At 53.5% G+C, this 23,653-nt stretch overlaps 1 protein-coding gene across 1 annotated transcript in view; it reads left to right on the top strand.

Moving 5' to 3' along the window:
* Window positions 1–23,653, top strand: part of Bcl11b (BAF chromatin remodeling complex subunit BCL11B) — a 79,586-nt gene that overhangs the window by 54,095 nt on the left and 1,838 nt on the right. Inside the window, exon 4 of the mRNA XM_010609235.1 lies at window positions 23,291–23,477. Coding sequence (XP_010607537.1) covers window positions 23,291–23,477 — 187 coding nt within the window. The remainder of the gene's footprint in view (window positions 1–23,290; window positions 23,478–23,653) is intronic.

The following is a 23,653-nucleotide window of genomic DNA, read 5'->3' as shown; positions in this document are numbered from 1 at the left end:
TTTTTTTTTTTTTTTTTTTTTAAGTACTCGGTATTGAACTCTGTGACTTCACAATGAGCTATAGATTATAGCCCCAGCCTTTTAATTTTTGTTTTCAGACAGGGTCTTGTTAAGTTATCCAGGCTGGGCTCGAACTTGCCATCCTCCTGCCTTAGCCTCCCAGACTGGTGGAATTACAGGTGTGTGGTTTTTATGCTTTTGAAGAAGAGATGGAGGCAAGGCCTTTTGGGGCCTCAGGATGCAACTAGGACACTGGGGCTCAGTTTGTCTAGAGCGGTGATGGCAAATCTTTTAGAGCTTTCAGTGGTAGAACAGCCTGCGTGGCACGTGCACCATAGGTTTGCCACCACCGATCTAGATTGTTCCTTCTACCACCTGGGCTCAGGGCGCTCTGCCTGGGTGTGGGGCAGGAGGGCAGGTCGTAGACCTAAGGGTTGTGTTGGGTATCAGATCAGCATGATGCTCCTGGAGCCATGACAGGTGGGGGTGCCAGTGCACCCCCAGACCTCCAGCTCAGAGCACTGTCAGTGTGAAAAGGGGTCAAGGGAAATGCCTCCAGGCTGGACGAGCTTGGGGAGAGGCCAGCGGGACAGCTGCGCTCAGACTGGGCAGGGCCCAGGGACACTGGCACTATGGGGCTGGGCAGAGCCGGGGAGGTTGGGCCGGGGCAGGCTGGAGACCACAGAGAGCCTTTCCAGCTGCCACGGTGGCCGGGTGGGGGACAGGGCTGCTGCTGCCCATCGCCAGCAGAGGTCCGGCAGCTCTGGGTAGGGCCCAGGACTCAAGGCGCTGTGATGGGGTTTATTAGGCTGTAGGAGGCAGTGGGTAGCTTTCTGTTCCCCAGTGGTGCTGTTCCTGTTGTGTTAAAGGCCCTGTGGGGCCGAAGTGACCCCGAGGTGTCCAGAATAGAGGTCCCTTCCTGTGGGCATCTCCTTACCCTCCACAGAGCTTGCCCCAGAAGACACTGCCTAGATCTGTGTGTCAGTGAAAGAGCAAAGACTTGAGCAAGGAAGGAAGGAAGATGGAAGGAATGAGGAGGTTTTGGAGGGCAGGGGCTGTCCTTGGACCCCTACGGTGCCCGGCATAGAGTAGATGCTTAAATTCCGACTGTTCAGTGGCTGGATGCCCACATCTGCTTCTCCAACTTTCTGGCAGGTTGGGGAGATCCCTGCTTGGAAGCTGCTCTCTGCCCTTGGTGGTGGGATTGGCGCCCTTCAGTTAGGCGCAGACTCTTGTGTGGCCTTGGTGACCTGCTGTGTCCCCAGAGGACAGGAACAGAGCCAGGCGGGGCAGTGGAGTGGCCTCTGCTTTCCTGCTCACTCTGTGGCTTGCAGCTCCTTTCTTCTCCAGCCTCAGCTTCCTCTTCCGAGTGGGGCCAATGGGGATGAGGTGTGGGAGGACCCAGCATGGCAGAGTCCTGGAAAAGACAGCTGCTTTCATTAGGCAGAGGCAGGGTGGGGTCAAGTGACCTAGGGTGGGAATGAGAAGGCCCTGCAAGATTCATGGGGGAAATGGTTTCTCAAGGGTCGCCCTTCCCCAGAGTGCTCCGGCTTCGGGGAGGCCCTGGCTTCTTGGTGCAGGATTTGCTTTAGAATCCTCGGCCTCCTCTCTCCCTGACTAGGAGGGACCCTTCCCCGTCACTCAGCATGAGCTGGACTGCCTGAGGCCCAGGCTTACTCCACTTGGCTCCAGACCTCCTGGCTATCCAGCCCTGCGCTGGTCTGGTGAGGTGGTGGGGAGGTCCTGCTGCAGCTGGGAAGTCTGCTGGACTTGGGCTCTGGTGGCCAGGGGCTGGGTTCCCCTTTTTCTGCAGGGTGTTAGAGCAGGCTGTGCTAGTCTCTTCCAGCCCCAGGACAGTTCCCTGAGCCCAGAGCCCACAGCCCGGCCTGGGCATTGCTGTGCAGATCCTTCCCTGCCCACCTTGGCTGTCCTCTTCCACTCTGAGGAGGCTTCTAGTGGGCCGCCAAGTTGCTGCCCATGCTGATGGAAGCTCTGAGCATGGGGTCATGGGGGGGGGCACTGTTTGGGACCTGTCAGCAGGCAGGGATGGCTCAGTCTCAGGATGCCTAGGACTGGGGTGCAGAGCCAGGACCAGGGTAGGAGGAGGTCTGCTGCTACCCCAGGGAGCAGCATGGTGGTGACAATGGGGGCACAGTGGGGTCCAGCTCTGTGACCCTGGATTGGTCACTTCACTGCCCTGGGCCTTGGGTTTCTCATCTATAAATGGGAGGAAGCATCGGATGAGGGTGGTGACAACGACAGCAGCGTGCCTGTTTCAGCTGTTACAAGGTCTGACTGTGGGTGTGAACGTGCCTGGTCTGTGGGAGGGTTGCTGTGTCGCCGTTTGTGTCAAACAGCATTTGGAGCATTCATGGTGTGTGTCCTCTTTGCACTGCTGAGCAGTCGCAGCAGTAAGGGTCTGTATGCTCCAGGCGCTCTGCACTGTGAGCTTGGCTTGGTTTTAGGGGTAGGAACCCCTGATAATGCAGCCCGAATATTTGCTTGGACTGGCGGCCACTTCCTTTAGGGACCTGGGTACTCTGTGGCTTTATCCTGCTGGTGGAAAAGTGTGGAGCCTGGGACTTCGGGACAGGGGGTGTCCACTTGGATCTGTACCATATTCCCTGCTTCTTCCTTCATGCCACTTCCTCTGGCAAACCAGGGCCTTCATGAATTTCGGGTGAGCCAGAATTGGCCAGTGGCTGCTCTGTGCTGGAACTCGGGGAGACCCTGGCCCTGGAGAGAAGCTGTGTGTCCGAGACTTGCTGGTTCTGATTTATTCTATGATAGCCCCGGCACTGACCAGGCCAGCCTCCTGCCACAAGCTGGGGGTGCTGTGGCCCTAAGTCTTGGCACATGCAGGGGCTCTGGCTATGACCTTGGCCAGGGGTGGGCCATGTGCTGTAAATACAGACACCCCTTTTTCATTGCCTTGGTGAACAGGGCCTGGGAATTCTGAGGTTTGTCTTGGTTGGAAGCTCCCTGATGTTGGTGCCCCAGCAAGCAAATCAGGGGGAACCTCATGCCCCATAGGGTTGGTGATACCTGTGCCCAGGATCTCAGGCCAGGCCCGGGCCTGAGCCTGCGACACCCTGATTTTCACACGCTCACTTGCCGAGGGCTTTGTGTGCTTTCACTGCTCACCTATGCTGTGGGTTAATAAGATTTCTTTTTAAAAAAGAAAAAAAAAAAATCCAAGAGTCCCTGTCCGTGGTAGGATTTGGTGCCTTTCGAAGGCGTGGGATGGAGAAGTCAGGGGGAGCTCTTCCACAAGAAATAGCCTCTCTGTCTTGGGATTTGGGGATGCAGAACTGGAGAGGGCTTTTCTCTCCCCTGCCCAGGCTCTGCGCATTATTAAGACACTCTGTCTTGTGAGGGATGTTGGGTAATGAATCCTGTGGCATGGCAGGACCAACAAGTGTTCGAAGAGATTTAAATAATGAGGAAGTTCTTTAATGTGGGCCTGTAAAATAGCTGTGGGCTGGTGGCATGAGAAAGAGAGGGTCTGTATTTATTGAAATATGTGTTTTCCCCGCAGAAGGTAGGGTTTTCCTTTGTATACACGCACACACAATGCACACACGCATGTGTGCGTGCACACATACGCACACATACACACACGTACACACACAGCATGCAGCCAGAACCCTGCTAAGTCTTCTCCCTTTTCAGTGGAAAAGAATCAATTATGCCTCGTGGTAGATTTCCAAAAACCACTTTGTGATTTTGTTTTACTCAAGAGTGCTCCAGTCAGCCCCTTGGAAACAAGAAGGGGGAAAAACCCCTCACCAAATATCTGGGTGAGAGACTCTGAGCCATTGAGAATATTGACAGCAATCAGAATTCCGTGGCTGTTGAAACTTCGCCTCTAATTGAACTGGGAAAGGTAAACCCAGATTCAGGGCCTTGCACGCTATAATTGCAATAATTTAATTTAGCTATTTAACCTGTAATTCAGTGGTATTTATTAAGGAGCATGGGAGAAAATGAGGCCATTAGGAACCAGAGATGAATACATTGAAATGAAAATGAACACTTCTAACTGCCAGTTGACCTTCGGTTTGTAGCAGTTTTTATTAGGCTGGTCATGGTAATTACCAGGACGTGAATCAGGGAGGAAAAGTGAATAATTCAGTAATGAACATTTTTATTCATTATCTCACAATTTCAGGAAGCGGACCAGTATCGCAAAAAGTATCGCAGTGCTCTCTTTCTGTTTGTTTTGTGTTTTGAAATGAATGTTGGTGGACAGCGTCCCGTGGAAAGCTTACTCTGTGGCTCAGAGCCTGGTGAGGTGCACAGCTGTCATCAGGGCAGGTGTCCATGTCCGGCTGGGAGCGACGAGGACAGCTGACACTCTGCCAGCCTCGGCCGGGCACGTTTGTCCCAAAATGATGAGTCGCATGGGAAGTTCCCTTGATGCTTTGACTGAGGGTCGGGAGGAGCATGCTGTCAGGGGCAGCTCCAGTGGGCTCTTAGGGTGCCTGCATAGAATGGCAGGGACCCAGGAATTGTGTGTCTGGGACACTGTGAAGGTGAAGAATCTATACATCAAAACGCGTACCCCTGGGAGCAGCCTGGGATCCTGGAGAACCGGAAGCCTGTAGATTCACTTAGGTGAAATAAACAAGATGCCAGCCTAGGGAGGGAGCATCACACAGCAGTTAAACATAACAGTGCGCTGGGCATGGTGGTGCACGCCTGTAATCCCAGCACTCCGGGGGGCTGAGGCAGAAGGTTTGTGAGTTAGAGCCTAGCCTGGGCAATTGAGTGACTTAGTGAGACCCTGTCACAAAATATAAACAAACAAAAGAGGCTGAGGATGTAGTTCATTGTAAAAGACCTGGGTTCAGTAACCAGTGCCAGAAAAAAAACCCAAATTGATGTTTCCTGATGTTTCTGGTGTTGAAGGAAATGTCCAGCGAGGAGGATTACCAGCTGAAACTACACCGTGAGCGCACAGTTGGTAGAGGTCTGGGTGTGCAAGGAAAGGGACCCGAAAGAAACTTGAGGATTTCAACAGAAGTTATGTGGTGACTTACATTTCCTTCCCCATCCTTGTCCGAATCTTTTACATCTTCTACAAGGAGAAAGTAGTTCTTGAAAAACCAGAAAATGCAGGGACTGTGACCTCAGAAGTTGCCATGGCCTTTGCTGATGGGAAAGAGAAGTGTCTAGCCGGGCAGCCTACACTGGCAGCCTCTGCCAAGCCTGTGGCTTCATTAGCTCCTCCTCCCACTTACCAGAAAACCATTCAGCCCTCAGCTGCAGCAGGGGCCTGTGCAGAAGACGCTGGTGTCAGGCGGTGACGGATGGCTTCCCAACACTGCCTGTGTGTAGGGAGGCGGCTCCATCTGGGGAGTCAGGGAGCTTTGGGGGTCAGACCCTCCTCACCTGGGGCTGAGGGCACGAGTCTTAGGCCCCAGCTTCGTCTCCTGGCTTCCTGCACCCTGCCGCCCAGGGGTCCCTGGCTGTGGTCATTTCCATTCAGATAGAGACGCAAGGAACAGTCCTATCCTCTTTGTGTGTGCAGCTTGAAAGAGTGGCCGTGGGTGTGTGTCTCGGTGTTGCCAGAAGAACCGTATTAGACACCTGCATCATTCTCCCCTGCCTGTGTCCCCCAGCAAGGTCTTCATTTCCTCCCTGGAGTGCCCCTTGCCACCCAGAGGGACTGGAGGCTCGCCTGGTGAAAAAAAAATGCTCTTTCCAATTTTCAGTTTTCCAACTCCACTCGTTTTCTTTATGAAGTACACTGTGGATATTGGAGAGAAAGAAATAAAATGACAGTTGTGCCCTAAATTCAGAGCGGGGACCCTGCTTTGCATACTGACTTCAACTGGCTGCCAAGAGCAGGCCTCATGCCGGAGCCTGGTGTACACTGGGCCCCTGGAGATACCTTCCACTCTGCGGGCGTTCCTCACTCACCTGCTTGTTGCTTCTGACTGATTGCTTGTAACTGCATCCCCAAGACAGTGTGCCTGAAAATGCTAACCTCTGTGCTGCCTGAGATGGGTGCAGGCTAGGCAGGCAGAAAGATGGGCTTTTGGTTCTGATTCTGGGCCTGGACCTCAGTTCTTGCCCCCCCCCTTTAAAATTTCATGTATGAGTAAAATTCCTGAGACTGTGTGTGTGTGGAACCTTCCCAGCACATCACATGGTAGGTTCTTGGTGAATGTTCCCTTTGCCCTTTCCAGCCCTGATTAGCACGGGAACCCCAAGGCCCTCCTTCCGGGAGAGGATGCAGAAGCGCCTGGACACACCTGGCAGGTGAGGCGCCCCCTCCAGGAACACAGCTTTTGTGGTGTCTTAGGTGGCCTTGCAAAGCATTGTGGGTCTTCAGAGCGGGTGAATACACTGTCCCTCTGCACTCTGCACAGGGATCCTGTGTCATTTGCAAGAACTGCGAGTCCCCTCTCCCTGCCCCCCTAGATGGGGAACCCCTGCCACCCAGGGAGATACTTGCCAGAGTGTCACAGAGCCATCTGTGTGGCTCCCTGTGTCTGGGGGCTGTTGATGGCCAGGGAAGATGGGCTACCACAAACTGAGAGCCGCTCTGAAAAGATAGGGGTCTGGGACCTCCCGTGGACACTGCCAGGAGCCAGCTGTTACCCTGGAAGTCACTGGTGAGGGTGTGGGACTGTCTTCCTCCTCCCCAGTGTGCCGGGCCGCCTGTCACAGGTGGGGAAGGGAAGAAAACCAGGCATCCAGGTGCGGGTGTTGGAGATGTGGCTGGTGCATGCCCAGCCCTCAGTGTTTTGAGGTGCAGGCGAGGGTCTCAGAGCTGGTGGCCCCAGGAAGCAGAATGCGATGCTCTGGCTGGCTCCTGTGGAGGAACTTTGGAACCTCTCCTCCCCTGGTTGCCTGGTTACATGATCATCTGTCACGTGTCCCCCTGAGAAGAGGACTTGGCTGGGGAGATGCTGGCCATGGCGGGGGCGCCGGGAGATAGTGTCTGCTGTCGGGAACGCAGCGCGTACATTTGATCATATCAAATACCCGTTTGTATCGCGCCGGACAGCCCCACTGCCCAGCTGCCCTCAGAGTCTTGGACCGCTGGGGCTTTTTGATGCATGAATGGAGACTGGGAAGTGGGCCAGAACTTGGCTCCTGGGCTTCTTCATCATTTATTAGCTTCTAGTTTTAATTGTTTCCCGACTTCTTTCCAGATATTTATCTAGGAAGGATTGTCAGTTCTCTCTGCACAGTGCAGACGTGCCGAGTGGGCACCAACTGCAGGATTTCAGCGGCTCCTCTGGATTTCAGCAGGCAGGAGGGCTCCTCAGCTGGGCCCCGCAGACATGGGCCGAGCATCCACTGTGTGTCAGGCTGCGTGCACAGGGCAGGGATGAACTGGATGTGGCATATTGTCTCCTGTGACCCTGTTTATGTTGGGTTTTGCTTGTTACTGGGCCGAAGGTGGAGGGAGCGGTGTGGCCGCAGGAAGGTTGCTTTACCTCTCTGAGCGCCCCCATCTGAAAGCTGTGGTGGACAGTGTTCATGGAGGTCACGGAGGACTCACTGAGACCCAGCAGGTGCCAACCAGGGCAGGCTGTTGCTTCTGGGTGCCCTGCCCTGGTGGCCTGTCTCATTCCCAGAGGAGCTGTGGGTCAGAGTGGACCACTGTTGGTGCCTGGTGTGGATTTGAGGACTTGGGACTCAGAAGTGCAGGTCAGGAAACCAGCAAATGTTTCCTGAGGGTGCAGCTTGGCTTCGGTTTGGTGATTTTCAGTCTTATCCGTGGGCAGAAAAGGTGTCCTGGGTCCCCGAGGTTGGGAAGTCCTTTGCTGCTTTGGCAGCCTCGGTTTCCCCTGTGTGCTCTCTGGGCAGAGGGCTCTATCAGCCACTGCTGGTGGCTCCATTCTGCCCTTCGTTCCCTAGGTTTGGAGCTGTGAGAGAATGGGCAAGAGGTGGTGCACAGCTTCCATCCTGTGTGTGGTGGCGGGAGGTCGTTGGACCATGGTGAAGGAGGAGACAAATTCCCAAGGCCCAAGGCCACTCTGTTGTCTGCGAACAGCCATGCAAACCCCCTGACTCTCCCCAGTATGACGGGGCCACTGTACAGCAGAGGAGCTTCACTCCAAGGGACAGACTCAGGGTCCCCCGGTTGGGGCTGAAACCCGAGTGCCAAAGCCTTTACCAAAGGTACACAGAGTGGCAGTGGTGGGGCCCTGAGTGGCCTGGAGGCAGAAGGACTGAGTGCCAGCTTTGCTTGGAGGGTGCTGGAGGCATCGGGGCAGGCACTTGCTGGGCAAGGAGTCAGCAGAGGAGGCCAATAGCTTGGCCAGCACCCCTGAGCTTCTGGATTTAGCTTCTTCTCCATTGCGTTTGGGAGAATTGTGGGGACAGATGCTTCGGGGGCCGGCACATGCACATTTCTTGCAAAATTCCCATTTCCTTGGGAAATCGTTAAATTTGCAGTTTGTGTTGCGGCCATATTGATGGGGAGAAGCCATCAAAACCCCAGTGCTGAATTCATGTTGACGAACCAGCCTTGGGGCCAATAAAACAGCATGGAAATGGATTGGGGATAATTCAGGAAAGAGGACAAGTAACAGAATCCTTCAGTCGTCTGCCTTCGTAGACCAGAGGTTAAAAATTGTTTGGATTGGGAGTTTTTAAAGACCAATCCCTTCTGAAACTTGGCCCCCAGGGATATAAAAAAATAAACACAATGATTAAAAAGTGGTGATCCCAGGGCCCGACGGGAACTTCTGTTGACAGTGGACATGTGTGTGTGTGTGTGTGTGTGTGTGTGTGTATTGTTTCTTCACCTAGTTACACTGACTCCTTTTGTCTTAGGTTTGGGTATAATCATTTATTTTGTGTTTAGAGGGAAACATTTTTACAGAAAAGAATGGTGAGAGAATTGCAGGGAGGTCACCCTCTGCAGCCAGAATCTGAGCTCTCCAGTGTAATGTGCCAAGTGATGGCTATTATTCCGCCAGAAAATAATGTCCCTTTTCACTTGCTTTTAACATTCTGCCCTTGGCATCTGTTCCAGGCATTGTGGACGAACCGAGACTGTGTTCTGACGATGGGTTGAAGCAAGCACTTATTGAAAAGCATTCTCTACTTAATTACATTTCCTTCTTCTGGAAGCTATTTTAATTTTTTTTATAATCACATGTTAATTGTGTATTAGCGGGGCCTTTCTGATTAGTTGAAAACATAATGAAACCTTTGTAAACAACACAGAAAGAAAGAAAGGAGGACGTGTGAAGCGGAGACAGTGGTGAGGAGCCGTTCTCAGAGCCCAAATAACTACATTTCTTGGTTCCGGGGAGGGGCGGAAACTGTACCTGGAAGTCCCCTGTTTGCATGCAGACTGGGGGCAGGGCCGGGGGCGGAGCTTTGAGCAGGGACAGGAGGGGTTTGCCCCCGAGTGGTCCTGAGGAGGGACCCTCCTAGCCCCATCCTGTTTGCATCCATTCATTCATTCATTCATGCAGTTATTCATTAACTCACTTGGTCATTCACACTCTTACCGTTAAATAGCTCTCCTGGGCATGACCAGATTTAAGGCTTCTGTGCACGTGCTCTGGGAATCCTCCCTTTCCCCTGTTTGTGGCTAAGGAAACTAGAGGTCGGAGTGGTCCTCACTCCCCCAAGTTCAGCCTGAGCTGGGGAACAGGGGACCAGGTCTGGGCATCCACAGCCCTAGCCTGGGACGATTCTGTAGCCACCTTGTCCCCTCCCATCCTTGCTGGTGACAATACCTGTACCTGTGGGATCAGAGGGACGGGGAGGAGGAGCGGGCAGGCTGGCCCGTGTGTGGCAGGGATGAGGTACAGCGCTGCTGGCAAATGCCGCTGTCCCCAGAACGTGCCCGACATTGTTTTGCCTTCCACTTTTAACTAGAGCCACGTTTCTGGATTGAAAGCCTCAGTCCCGGGTTTACAGCCCCTATTGTGGTGAGAGCGGCCCAAAAGCCCTGCTCTGTTCCCGATGTAAAGGGCTGGGCTTACAGGGGTTTTGCAGTTCTCAGGCTGTTATTAGGGAAGCGTGGCTGGGGCGCTTGAAATGAAAGTGCTACTGTGTGCGAGAGCCAGGTTCACCGTGCGCGTTCCAAGGGAAGGCTGCCAAGACAGTATTATGAACAGCCGCCAAGCAAAACACGCGCATCGCGTCCAGAGCAGCCAGCTCACTTCTGCAAATAGAGGAAAAATTGACTTTCTGATTTGGAGTGTTTCTACAACTAAGAAGAATCACTCCAGTGATTGTCCTAAAAATATCCCAGCAGCGGCACATTTTCGAAGGCCTCGAGGACGCGGAGCGACCCTTAATTGTGCTTTTTATGCTGTCTCTCTGGGTCTTGTTGCAAAAATCACTTAGGCTTGGTGGTGGTCACCCCACCTCCACCACACCCTAGGGCGGCCACAGCCTGAAGGAGGGGTGTTCACAGCAGAAACTGTAGCTTTATCTCTGACTTCAGGAAGTGTATTTGGGTTCTCAGCTCCTGCAGCCGCTGTTATAAGGCCTGCTGCTGAGCTGCTGATCTAGGGCAGCCCGTGACGTCCCTGCCCCGGTGGCAGGGCCAGCTCTGGAGGGAGGCTCCCTCAGGCAGAGGGCATTTGTTGGTGGCAGCCACCTGCTGGGGGCATGGATGCCCTGTTCCTCCGCTCGCTGGTTCAGGCTGCAGATCGCCTCCCTTTCCAATGCACGGAGACCCTTGGAGCTCCGGATTCTCTGCTTCCCGGCAGCTCTGGAATTCAAATGACTTCTACAATGATGAAATTGACTGGGATTCCACAGCTCGCTTATTGCCAAAAGTAGATGATGTGGGCCCTCCTCCCCTGTGCGGCTCCTCTTTCCCTCCCGTCTCCTCCCCCTTTTTGCTCTCCTCCTCAGCCCTTGCCTTGCTTTCCTCTTGCAGTCTGTGTTCCTGGCCTCACGGGAGGCTGTTGTTTAGTGAAAGGGTCCAGCCCCTGGCTGCTCACCCTTGAGGGTGCAGCTCTTGGGGCGGACCCCTTTCTGGGGGGGCTTCCTCTGCACAGTAGGATTTTAGCAGCACCTCTGGCCCCTACTGGAACCCTCTGAGCCCCCTTCAGTGATGACACACCGTGTGTCCCAGAGGGACAGAATAGCCCTCTATCGAAACCTACCAGTCTAGCCTGTTTTTCCAAACCTGCGACACAGAAAAAAGCTCAGGGGCAGTGGTGGCAAACCTATGGCATACATGCTGCAGTGGGTTTTTTCAATCGGTGAAAGCTCTAAAAGGTCCGCCATTACCGGCCGAGGGAATATTACTATCATTTTATATTTAAGAATAACCAAAATAGCTGGGCATGGAGGCAGATGCCTGTAATTTCAGCACTCGGGGAGCTGAATTAGGAAAGGCACAGATTTAAGCCCAGCCTGGGGAACTTCATAACTTAGCAAAAACCTGTCTCAAAATTAAAAAAAAAAAAAACAAAGCAAATAGAAGACACTTTTAGCCCCCAAAGTGGCATCTAAAATCTTAGAAATCGAGAATGGAGTCTACTGTTGAATTTTATCCCCAAAGTGTATGTTTTAAAGAAGGGTGACCCTGGTTTGAAGGTGATGTTGGTGTGAACACTGTGGGCAGCCAGGCTCCGTGGTGACCTGTCTGTCACAGGCGGAACTGCACGGGGGAGTCGTCCATCATGCGCTTTCTCTAGAGAGTTCCTGGGTTTAGCTTCTAGGTAGTTGCTCGTCTTAGGAGTGAATGGACTTTGGGGGAATTGCCCAGAGCATCTGGCTGTGTGCTCTGGTTCTTCTTCAGTTTTACCCTCCCTTCCTGTCTGTCCACTCACCTCCTTCCTCAGGTTTTATTTTGGTTCAGTGTTAGGAACTGGACTGGGCCTGGCTCCAGGTGGGTGCCTCCCTTTAAAGACACGGCTGTGACCATTTACAAGAATTGTGCTCTGTGGCTTGAAACGTTGACTCATTTCTGGGGCCCGGGTCAGGTCCGGCGCAGATGTCCCCGATTCCCTCGCGGGCTGTCTCTGAGAAATCTAGAGTGGGGCAGTTGGTGGGTTCTGTGCTCGGCTCCCTCAGAACATGGTATGATTTCATGAGAGTGATTTCCGGGGCTCAGCCAAAACCCAGGCTTCCACTGGCCATTCTCCACCAGCCTGGAGGTCCTGCAGACTCCAGGAATTCATGGGGCTTTGCCCCCCAGGGCCTGGTCTTCTGGCCTTCAGGTTCTTGACAGAGCCGGTCTGGATGGGGCCATCCTGGGGCCTCCCGGCTGCAGGACATGCAGTTCAGGCTGTGCTTGGTTTCCTAGCCCCTCCTCCCCGCACTCCTCCTCTTTGTCACAAGCCCAGCCAGCCCTGCCTCTGCCTCTGCACAGTTCCTCTTGCCCCCTGGCACCTGCTCCTGGTGCTCTTAGCCTGCCCCTTGGGGAGGCCCAGGTGCTGTGGCACCATGGGTCACAGGCCAGCTCCAGTGTGGTGTTGGACCTGGCCACTGAGCTGCCAGTGGCCATGGTGGCTGTCAGTGTTTGGAGAGGGCTTGTGAGCCTGGCTGTGATGGCTCCTGGCTGACTTGGGCATCTCTCCCTGTGTGCGTGTGTGCGTGTGTGTGTGTGTGTGTGTGTGTGTGTGTGTGTGTGTGTGTCACACGCCCTGCCTTTCTGGGCAAACCTGTACTCAGCGTCTCTCCTGTCACCTCCCTGGTGCTGCTGGCCCTCTGAATCCTCTGGCCCCCTAACAGCACATCCGGACGCCCGGAGCCCTCGGTACTGTCAGGAGGATGACCACGGCCTGGCTGCCGGCAGCGGCTCGAGGAAGCTTGGGACTGTGGCAGAGGCAAAACGCTGCAGAAGTGCCGCAGGTTTTTCATATGGAAATGTGAAATAATGGGGTGATTAAATAGAGCTGTATATTAAAGTACATCTGACATTAGAATTACCATAATGTGCTGTAGCCCCAGGCTGAGTACTTTATTTGCCATCTGCGTCGGCCCAAAATCCCCCGGGGAAGCGCTAAAATATTCTGAATAAACTCAGCTCGAGTTCTTATTGAGAGTAAAATACCATTTGTGGCACGTCGTATTGATTCGTCTTAATTGTGGTGCAGAAAAGAACATTCACTGGCTGATGACTTTTGTGTCGGTGACAAGCTGGCTGGAGTTACTCTAACACTGCAGTTGGTTAACCTGGGCAGCCGCGGCCGGGTGGGCACCTGGGCTCCAGTGCCCGGGCTGCTGCGCCACCACTGCCCCCCACCCCAGGCGTTGGGCACAGCTGGGGCTCCCTGCCAGCCTCCCTGGCTGCTGGGGGGATGAGATGGTGGAGGAAGGGCACCCTTTGGGGACAGAGGAAACTTACACCACAGCTGCAGGGTCCTCCTCATGCCTAGTCTTGTCACCTCCCTGGGACACCCGAGTACTGACCAGCTGTGGAAGGACAGGCCCTGCCACAGCCACAGCCACCCTGTCCCTGCCAGCTGCAGAGAGCTGTGTGAATTTAATGAGAGCAAACCTGAGCTGGGCCAGTCCCTGTGGAGTGGCCTGGGACCTGTCCTGAGCCCCCGGGAAGGCACCTGCAGAGCCACTGCAGGCAGAAGCGTCACCAGAGAGTAGACACTTGGGGGTCCACAATGCGCCCCCACCCCTCGCAATTCCTAAAGTCCGGTTCTTACCCTATAATTGCCTGTCATTATACACAATTTAAATATTCAAACATCCTCCACAAACCCTGGGCTAGCATGTTTTTATTACAAATTCAGAACAAGGGAATAACCTTTAACTTCAGAGACAAATGAGACAAATTTACAAGTGCATATCTGCTATTTTCTTGTGCTTTATCAATCCCCGCGGACCGGAACACTTTTGCTATAACACCACTCAGAACAATATACATATATTACTACTTGTTTGTAGTGTGTCGGTAATGAGTCCCCTCTGCATTTGCTAACCTATATAACTCGGCGTCAGAGCTCTCCATAACGTCAATTATCTCCTCAGAGCTAAACGTACACTCCATTAAAACGAGATTTACTGCCCTTGCCATACTTCTTGGGGTGGAAAGTGGAGATTTTTGTGGATTTAAGGACAGGAAGGATGGAGGCTGGCTGGCGGAGGAAGTCGTGACTTATGGAGGAGGGAGACTTCCTGTGTGATGTCGCCGTGGAGGGAGGAGGGCCCACCTGGCACACAGAGAGGAGGCTGGAAGCCACGTGAGAGTGAGCGGTGTGCATGCTCGGGTGCCCGCACACACTTGCAGCTGGCTCCTGCTTATTTCCTAATTCATTCTTTTCGTCCGTGAAATGATGAGGGTGGTTTACTTCTTGCTTCTCTGGCCCATTTTCTGTGCAGTCCCCTTTCCCAGAGTTCTGAAATCCTCCCCGGAACCTCTGCGTTGGGTAGGGGTGGGGGACAGTACCACCAAAATGAGACCGTCTGACAGCCCCGCTCCAGATCCACTGGGAAAATGCAGGGTTCTCTACAGAAAGCACAGTTCAGGGGAACCTGAGGGCACATTCCTCTCTTTCCTGGAAGACTGACACTGCTTCCAGTGATTTGGGCCCCTGGCGGGGGTGGGGGCAGACTCTAAAGACTACCCTGAAGAAGGTGCCGTCTTCTGAGCGCACACAGGACTCGCACCTGTGAAATGCTCTCCTATCACACTGACAGAACCTGCTATTCTCGCCTGCACTGAGATGCCCCACTGCTGCCCCTCTGGTCCGCGATTTCATTTTCTTTGGGTCTGGGTGTCTGTTTCCTGAGCCGAGACTGCACCCCTGGCCTCTGGTCTGACTACAGAACTGAGCTTTGATACCAAGACTGTTTGGGGAAATCTGGGCCTCATGGTGCCTGCAGCACTCATTCCATTTTACGCTTCTGTGCCTTGTGGAGTCTGCACTGCCCTGTTCCTGAAGGCGGATTCGCAGTCATAGGGTATTCAGATGAGAGGATTGCTGGGATAACTCAAGTCCTGGTCAGGAGGGTGATGGAGAAGCCACTTCCTTGCTAGCGATCTTCACAGACTGAAGTTTCAGTTTCATTTGTGTTGTCCAACCAGCAGGGCTGGTTCGAGACAAATATCTTTCTTTCTGCCAGAGTTTGGTTCTGCTGAACACTTCTCGAGCTGGTCTTGAGTGTGGGCTTGAAAATCATTTTTCGTTTTTAATATGTAAGTTTTCCCTGTGATGAGATTTGCTTTGTGCCGAGGTACATTTCCTCACACATTTTTAGAGCCCCCTCAGGCAAGTTCCGAACCCCTTTCTCGGTTCTACCTCCAGTTCTTCTCCCACCTGCACGGCCTGTGCTCCTGTGTCCTCTGCCAGCCACGCCCTTCACTCCTTGCTCTGCAGGTGACTTCGTTCTTCTTCTGAATCTGTGCCACGCACCTGCTCCTCCTTGCAGGGTGCTCCCTGGTTGTCCCAGGCTCTTCATCCCCTGGGTCCGGCCACACAGCACAGCCTCCATTAGTGAACGTGTGGATCCAGCTGTTCCCAGCTGCTCCCCTTATTGTGGGCCTCCTGCACTGACTGGACTGTGGGCCTCCCCAGGACAGGGCCCTGTGCCTGGGGACCTGCTGGAGTAAATGGGAAGGTGCTGTCACCGTTTGCAGCATTGGTACCTGTCTGAGCAGCTGTGGAATAACTGTGGCTGTCCTCACATTCCTTTGTCTTCACCCCAGTTTGGAGGGGGCCTGGGCAGATCAGATGGAGGCAGGCAGGCAGGCAGCCCTGCCGAATACGGGGCCTAGGCTGCATGGGACCCCCTTCCGGTACCATCCCATCTCCTGCTTTCCTCTTGCCCTGCAGCACACAGCCTGCCCTTCCTCCATGCAGCCGAGCCCTGCCCCTGCTAGAGCCCCACAGGCCCTGCCTCCAGACCTCCCCTCCTGTGCAAGGTACTGCAGCGGCTTCTGCTCCCTTGGCACTGTGTCCACTGCCTAGCCGTACCCGCTCCCTGACTCTGCCTGTACCTCCTGGTTGGGGGACCAGGCTTGCTGGCATCTCCGGACAGGCCTGGCTGGTTGTTGGAGGCTGCCCTGGTTGTTCCAGGCCAGGACTTTTCCTCCCAGGCTGAGTGAATTCAGGAGGGAGGGTAAACGGATGTCATGGACACCTTGGGGCTGAGCAGGGTCGTCCTGGTGTGAGACCTGTCTCTTCTCGGCCATTTCCTGCCCTTCATTGCCACTGCTTGGCCTCCTTGTGCCACCCTGGCACTCACAGGTGCAGGTGGCAGGACTGGGCATGGCTGGCTGTGCCCCTGCCAGGGCCGGGGAGGCAGAGTTGGAGGGTTCAGAGTGCGTCCTGACATGACACCAGCCCGGGTCAGCTGGATCGCGGTGTGAGTCCTGGTTCCGCCTTTTATTAAGCCCAGACACATAGGGCCCCTCGCTCAGCTGTGATGGGACTTAGTTTCCTTTTCTGGAAGGTCTGATTTGAGCTTCCTTCCTACAGGGTTCGGAGCATCTGCCTCATGTGCAGAACACTACAGAAGCCCAGTGTGGGCGCAGGCACTAGGCAGGAGGGACAGGCCGCCGTCATGGCTGAAGCTAAGGACGGGGGTCTAGCACAGTGCTCAGTAGGCACAGCACTGGCCAGGCTGGAGGGCGTGAAGCTAGGTGTCCCCTAAAGAGGGGTCCTGGAGGGTGCATGTCCAGGGCAGTGTGTGCAGCTAAAGATGGGTGCCTGGCGCATCCTCCGGGCAGCAGAGGCTGTGGTCAGCCTGTGAGCTGGGGAGATTGCTCCTTGTTCACAGTGGGCAGTGGTGGAGGTGGGAGGACATCTTGGTTGTGCTTAGTGTCCCTGGGGTCCTGGGGTGCACTTGTGGTTGGTGTGTTGGAGCTGAGAGGAAGGGATGGTGCCCCGTGGACCCTCTGCCAGGGCAAGGGGCTGTGACTGTGACTGCTGGGGGTGGCTGGCCAGGTGTGGAATCAGGGGTTCCCTGGGCCTGGGCAGATGCCCTCGTGTGGGGCTGGTGACGTCAGTGACATGCACCATGTGGAAACACAGTGCAAAACTCAGGGCTGAGGGTCGGCACTTACTTGCTACCTCTCTGTGAGTCACCTCTGGGATCTCTGCCTGCCAATGTGGCCTCTCCTCCCACAACAAACAGCCCCAGGAAGGCAGTGTTGCCTCCACTGTGCAGAGGAACACTGGGGCTGCTCGACGCCTAGCAGGGCCCAAGTGACCTGGCTCCAGAGTGAGTGCGGGAGGACCTGGGCTCCTGCTGGCAGGCAGTGGAAAAAGCATCTAGGCTGCTGGATGCCATGATAACAGACCACTGACCATGGAGGCTCATCTGTGGCAGTCCCCAGGCTGGAGGCTGGAGCCCTAGCAATAGAGAACAGCATCTTAGACCTGTGCTCAGAGAGTCTGGAATCCAACCAGAGAAGGAATTTTTATTTTTTGAATTAAAAAAAGTTTGCCAGTACTGAGGATTGAACCCAGTGCCTTCATACTCAGCTACACTACCAGCCCCTTTTATTTTTATTTTTACTTATTTATTTTGATACTTGGAATTGAACTTGGGACCTTGTGCTTGCCAGGCAGGCATGGTGCCATTGAGCTAAATCCCTGGCCCTAGCCCCTTTTATTTTGATTTCTTTCTTTCTTTGTTATTTTTTGAGACAAAGTCTTACTGAGTCACTAAGCTGTCCATGCAGGGCTTGAACTTGAACTTGTGATCCTCCTGTCTCAGCCTCCCAGAGAGCTGGGATTACAGGTGTATGTCACTATACCCAACTCAGAGAAAGACTTTTAAATAAATACTCCAAGGCCGATGATGTATTCCTGAGCCTCCTTTATTCTGTACACTGTGTGTAGAGTTATGAGGCTGAATGAGGCCATGTAGCTAAGAATTCTGTTCAGTGCACCTTCTAAAGCCCCAAAATTCAGCCAAGCCCTTGCCTTCCCTCCCCTGGACTTCCCTGAGCACCACTCCTAATTTTCATTAAATAACCATGCAGGTTATTGGGGTTTTTCCTTCCCTGTAGGTGGGCAGCTGTGCCCCTGGCTGCCTGTGGAGTAGACGGTGCAGGCTGGGTGTCCAGCCCATTTGTCCAGGGAATGAGTATGAATGAAAGGCAAGTGTATCGCTGTGCCCACATTAATTCAGCCTGTCTGTTCTGGTCCCCACCACCTTGGCTGATGTGTGCTGGCATCCAGGAATAGCGGAGAGGTTCAAGAGTGCTGCATTTGGTAACTGCTGTTTGCAGCGCGGGGTTAAAGAGATCTCCAGGCCCGGAGGGCGAGTGTCGGGGTGGATTGGTGATGTCTGCCACAGGCACTGGTGTAGGGGAATAGATCTGCTAGATGGATGCTAGCTCTTCAGTCATCCTCAGGGGAGACCATGGACTCCAGGAGGATCACCACAGCCACCATCACTACCACCATAGCTCTAGCGCCCGTCTCTGGCCTGCTTGCTCTGAAAGATTTTTCTCTTCTAAACAAACGGCATCTACTATCTTCTCATGAAATAAGCAATGTGATTTCACTGAGTTACTGAAGTTCTAGCCCAAAGCAACACATCTCAGATGTTTTTGTTCCTAAGCCACATGCAGTGGGTCCCACCCACCTGACCCTGGGGTGAGGGGGCCTGGACCCTTGGCTCCGTGGACCCCAAATCTATCCACTTCTCTCTTGATCCAGCTTCTATCTTGACAGGACCAATGCACATGTATCCCTTGTCAGCTGTGTGGCCTTGAGCACATCCCCTCTGTCTTCCGGTGCTCAGTTTCTGCATGTGTAATGTGGCAGGGATGGCAGTTGGTACTTTGGGGGCTGCTGGAGTATTATATGAGGTCTCTTGGGCACTTGGTACAGGGCCTGGCTCGTGGTACCCATTGCCTAAGGTTTTTGTTCCCACTTCTCCTATTCCTCCAGCTCCCCACTTCCACCCTGGAGAGAGCTGAGGATTGATGGGAGGCATTTGGAACAAGTAGGGGTATTTAATGATATTACCGATGACCATGCTTAGGATTAATACACAAATAAAACCTACACAGTGCCCCCAAGGTGCCCAGTTGGCATTTTCTTTCCCACATTTCAAAAAGAAAGATGGAGCGAAAAGAAAGATGGATTTTAGTTTTACTTATTTTTTGACACTTGGACTGAACCCAAGGCCTCTTGTGTGCTTGGCAAGGGCTCTATCACTGAGCTGCCTCCCTGGCCTGGGGAATGGGCTTCAAGTGAATAAGGAATCTACACCTCTGAGCGGTGACAGTGATACCTGTCATCATCTGGGAACTCTGGGGACAGCATCATTGGCAGTCAGATTCTAGAAGGGAATTAACAGATCACCCAGCAAAACAAGCCCTCCCTGGTCCCAGGTACCCTGAAGTCCAGACAGGAGAGAGGACCTGCCCCAGGGCATCCCGGACCTGGCTTCCCGCGCCTGGGCGCAGTCTCCTGGGCATCTTGTGCCCTCGTCACTGTGCTCCTGGGGACCATGGCACCGTGGCCTCACTGGCTGTGTGAAATGCCTCCTCTCCGGGGTCAAGGCCCATGGTGGACCTGTCTCCCGCTCATCCAAGGACAAATAGTGCCCGTCCTTAGAGAACACACACAGGGCGGCAGGGGAACCGCTGTCCTGGCTGTTTTACCATGACACGTATGGAGAGGACAGTAAATCCCTCACCTGCCAGTCAGGCGCCCAGGGTTGGGAAATCTGAGGTGGCACAAGACCCTGCCCCTGCCATCCTGTGCAGTGTGGCTCCACACAGCTTCAGGGCCCTGGCATAGCAAGAGGGGCGTGGTCCCTCCTGGTCCCTCTGGGCCGCGGTGAGCCATGATGAAGTGGGCTGATGCAGGTGCAAATGCCAAAGCAGCCTGCAGAGGTCTGCGAGGCCTAGACCCCTTGCGTCTTTGGCCTTAGGAGTGTCAGCCCTCTCAATTATGGCCTTTTTGGGATAATAATTTAATTAAAGGTGTACTTTTTATTGAATATCCCTGATGCCTTTATTGATATTGTTAGAGTAACTGATGTAACAAGGAGGAACAATTATTTAAAGTCTCATAAAAAAAAGAAAACCCTTGTAACAGAGGGAGAGCATTACATAGCAGAGAGAGGTCCAGCTGCCTGTCGGTTCCCCAGTGTCACAATAAAAAATCTTATTTTCTCAACGTTTGCAAGTTTCTAGTTTCCTGGAACCTCTAACGCAAGAAGCAGGCTGCATTAAAATTTCTCCAGGGTTTTGTTACTGCCAGAGTTATCCAGAAACATCCACAACCAGGTACAAGGGTGCATAACAAAAGACAAATGGTACAAACCACAATGCAGCTTCTGCACAGGGCCCTGTAATTTAAAGGGACAGGAGCTTCGTGGTCCCCTGGCCCTGTTTGGAGGCCGGTGTATTTCTCCTGAGAAAGTCCAAAGCAGCCCGCTGTCCAAGGGCCTTCTCTCTGCTGCACTTAAAAATCAGTTCTACGTGCTGTGCTTAAAAGACATTATTGGGGTTTTCTAATGTAAAGGTGTTCCAAGTGGCTTGCCAAAGACTTTCTGACATCGTTCAGTTCGTAAGGGCAAGTAACTAGCCCCTTGATCAGGGCTACTTCTAGGCAAGAGATAACCATAAAGTCAAGCTATGGTAATAACATTTTATTCAAGAAAAAAGAAAGGAAAGGGGCAGGTGGGATAGAAGAACAGTCGTCGAGGGAGGGCCTTCGAGGCCTGGGAGAGTTGTAAAACTCAGAGGCTGGGAGACCCTGGGGAGGCCACTGCCTGCAGTGAATCATGTTCTTTGGGCCAGAGGGGTTCAGGGGTTTAGGCAAGGAGAGAACTGTCCCTGGAATGACAAGTGGGCCCGAAACTGAACTTAATGAGGACTCATAGCTCTTTGACACTTCATGGTGAGTTATGGACAGATAACCTCGTTCCCTTTGCACCTTCAAGTCAGAGTTTTAGAAAGGTCTTTTATTTATTTATTTATTTATTTAAAAAACGAACACCAAAAACCCCCAAGAAATGGAAACATCAGAGCTCTTTAGAACTTGTAGTGAGTGACACGCCTCCTGAAAGTTCCATTCTGAGTTAAAAAAGAAAGGAAGAAAAATGTAATTGGCTATTTCAGCTCTGAACAGTCTCTTCCTTTCCTGCCTGCCTGGGACCTCTGCCTTTCCCTCTGGTATCAATAATGCTCACCACCATAGAACTTTCTAGAAAACATGTGGGTATTAGAAACAGAAACAGGAAGTAATGTGGAGCTGCCCAAGGAAGTAAAGATGGGGGGGTGGGAGGTGGCCCAATTTAAAGACAAGCAGAACCAGGGTGCTGTGTGCCATTAATTGATTACTTAGGGTGACTCAAACAAGTGAAGGATAATGAAACACTTCAATGTGAAGATCTGTGACCTCTCAGGGCATGGTATACTTCATTTGTGTTATTAGCTCCTGGGGTCTGAAAGGGACTTGTATTTGTCTTCTTATTTATTACTTATATAGTTTGTCTTGCTGAAAAAAAAAAAAATAAAGGATGTGAAGACAAGTCCCAGGATGGCTCTGGCCAGCTCTCCTGTGAGCTGAAGTGCAGTGTCCTGTCTCCAAGGACATTAACTAACGTGCTGGGGACAGGAGATGGTGACTGAGAAGTCAGGCCCGCCTCTGTTAGGGGTGGCCTGCAGAGCCTTTTCCCAGGTTGAGGAGGGTCCTCTGAGGGGTTCTTGTGTTGGGGGACAGAGTCACCCCAACATTATTTCTGTCCTGGTCCTGCCTGCTGTCTTCTTGCCACCAAACTCACAAATTTGAAATGAGGGTGGAGTGGAGTCTGCCTGTGTGGTACCGGGCTCGTAACAGCGAGCCTTGGCTTCCAGTGCCGGGCGTCCCAGGGAGCGTTGCCGTGGCCCAAGGACAGCAGCTGCGACAGTACACACACGGAGTGTCCTGCAGGTGCTGGCACAAGCAAGCCGGAAAGCTTGATTTGAGAGAGACGCAAACTGGAGATGAAGCCCTCAGAGGAAATTCAGGGACCTCGGTCCCAAGTTGTATGCATAGGTGGTCTCCAGAGGACAGTTAATGTGGCTGTAGACTCCATGGAGTTTGCAGGCCTCTCTCACCCAAGCCCCCAGTGATTAGTGGGTGGAAAGCAAAAGCCTGATCTCCTCATGTTTGGCTTCACCAGGGAGTCTGCAGTGACTGACTTTAATAACAGCACTGAAGTCTCCCAGGTACAGGGAAGTTTGAGAAGACAGAAGGGGCTTCCCAGTAGTGGTGTCTCCTGCAGGGCCTGTTCTCCCCTTCCGGGCTGGTGCGGCTGATGACAGATGACAAGGCCTGTCTGCACCTGTCTCTCCTGTGAAGCGTTAGCAGGGCTCTGGCTGGCAGGGTGGCCGGCTTCACCCACAGGTCAACGAGGGCTGCCCGGAGAAGGTTCTGGATGAAAGGCTCAGCCTCCATTTTGTGACTACACCAATGATGGATGAAGACTGTGACGGTTTGGCTCAGGGCCACCAGTGTCCACTACAACTTGCTGCCAATGTCACCAGAGCCAGACTCTTAACAAGTCAGTGCCAGTGTCTGTTCATCCTGACGGATTTGGCGACAGTCTTTCATTCCTTGCAATTTTGGCAAAGGATTTCAAAATGCTCTGTTAGGCCGGTGTCCCTATGGAGCTGCGCCAGGGGTGTGTGGAGGCTGAATTCCACACCGACTGGGGTGTGTGTGTGAGGACACCAGGTGTGGACAGCTGTCGCACAGCAGTGGGTCTGTGCAATGCGTGAAATTTCTTATTTCTGGTTCTGCATATCTGTTTGGCTGGTTAGTGTTTTCTGCATGGTGGTGGTGCATGACACACGGCTTTCCTATAGCCAAAATCCCCAGTGTTCCAGAGGAGCCACAGTCATTTCTCTTGGGGGTGGGGGGTTCAAGACAATAGAATTTGTGTTTCCCTTTGAACCAAATATTGTCAGAAGCACTGGTTCCCAAGTGGGGAGGACGGCCCGTCCCCCCTCCCCCCTTTGCGGAACATTTGGCAGTCAGGAGACATTCTGGGTCTTCACCACTGGAGGTGGGGATGCTCTTGACATCTAGAAGGTGGAGGCAGTGCCCAGACAGCCCTCCTGGACCCCATCGTAGAATTCCTGGGGTCTAAATGTCAGCAGTGCCCTGGCCGAGTGAGGCTCCCCTGTGCCATCTCTGTTCTGTGCTTTCTGCTTTCTGTTAATAGGGTCGGGCCTTCTCGGCCCCACCATGTGGCCTGAGGCACGGAGGAGAGGACTCTGGCAGCAAAGGCAGGTGCAGAGTGGAAGTAAGGCCCAGCTCCTGTGGCCGGGCCACACGGCACGTGCCCAGCCCCCGCGCTGCAGGTGTGAGGCCCCAGAGCCCCTTCTCACGCTCTCTCTGCCTTTCTGTCCGTGTGTCTGTCTCCCCAGGTAAAGATGAGCCTTCCAGCTACATTTGCACAACATGCAAGCAGCCCTTCAACAGCGCGTGGTTCCTGCTGCAGCACGCGCAGAACACTCACGGCTTCCGCATCTACCTGGAGCCCGGGCCGGCCAGCAGCTCGCTCACGCCGCGCCTACGCTCTCTCTCTTTCTGTCCGTGTGTCTGTCTCCCCAGGTAAAGATGAGCCTTCCAGCTACATTTGCACAACATGCAAGCAGCCCTTCAACAGCGCGTGGTTCCTGCTGCAGCACGCGCAGAACACTCACGGCTTCCGCACATACCTGGAGCCCGGGCCGGCCAGCAGCTCGCTCACGCCGCGCCTCACCATCCCGCCGCCGCTCGGGCCCGAG

The sequence above is a fragment of the Fukomys damarensis genome, unplaced genomic scaffold (genome assembly GCF_012274545.1).
Source record: "Fukomys damarensis isolate Sample0158 unplaced genomic scaffold, DMR_v1.0_HiC HiC_scaffold_21, whole genome shotgun sequence".
Classification (NCBI taxonomy): Eukaryota; Metazoa; Chordata; class Mammalia; order Rodentia; family Bathyergidae; genus Fukomys; species Fukomys damarensis.
The sequence above is the reverse complement of the archived record's forward strand: the minus strand, read 5'-3'. Positions and strand labels throughout refer to the sequence as shown.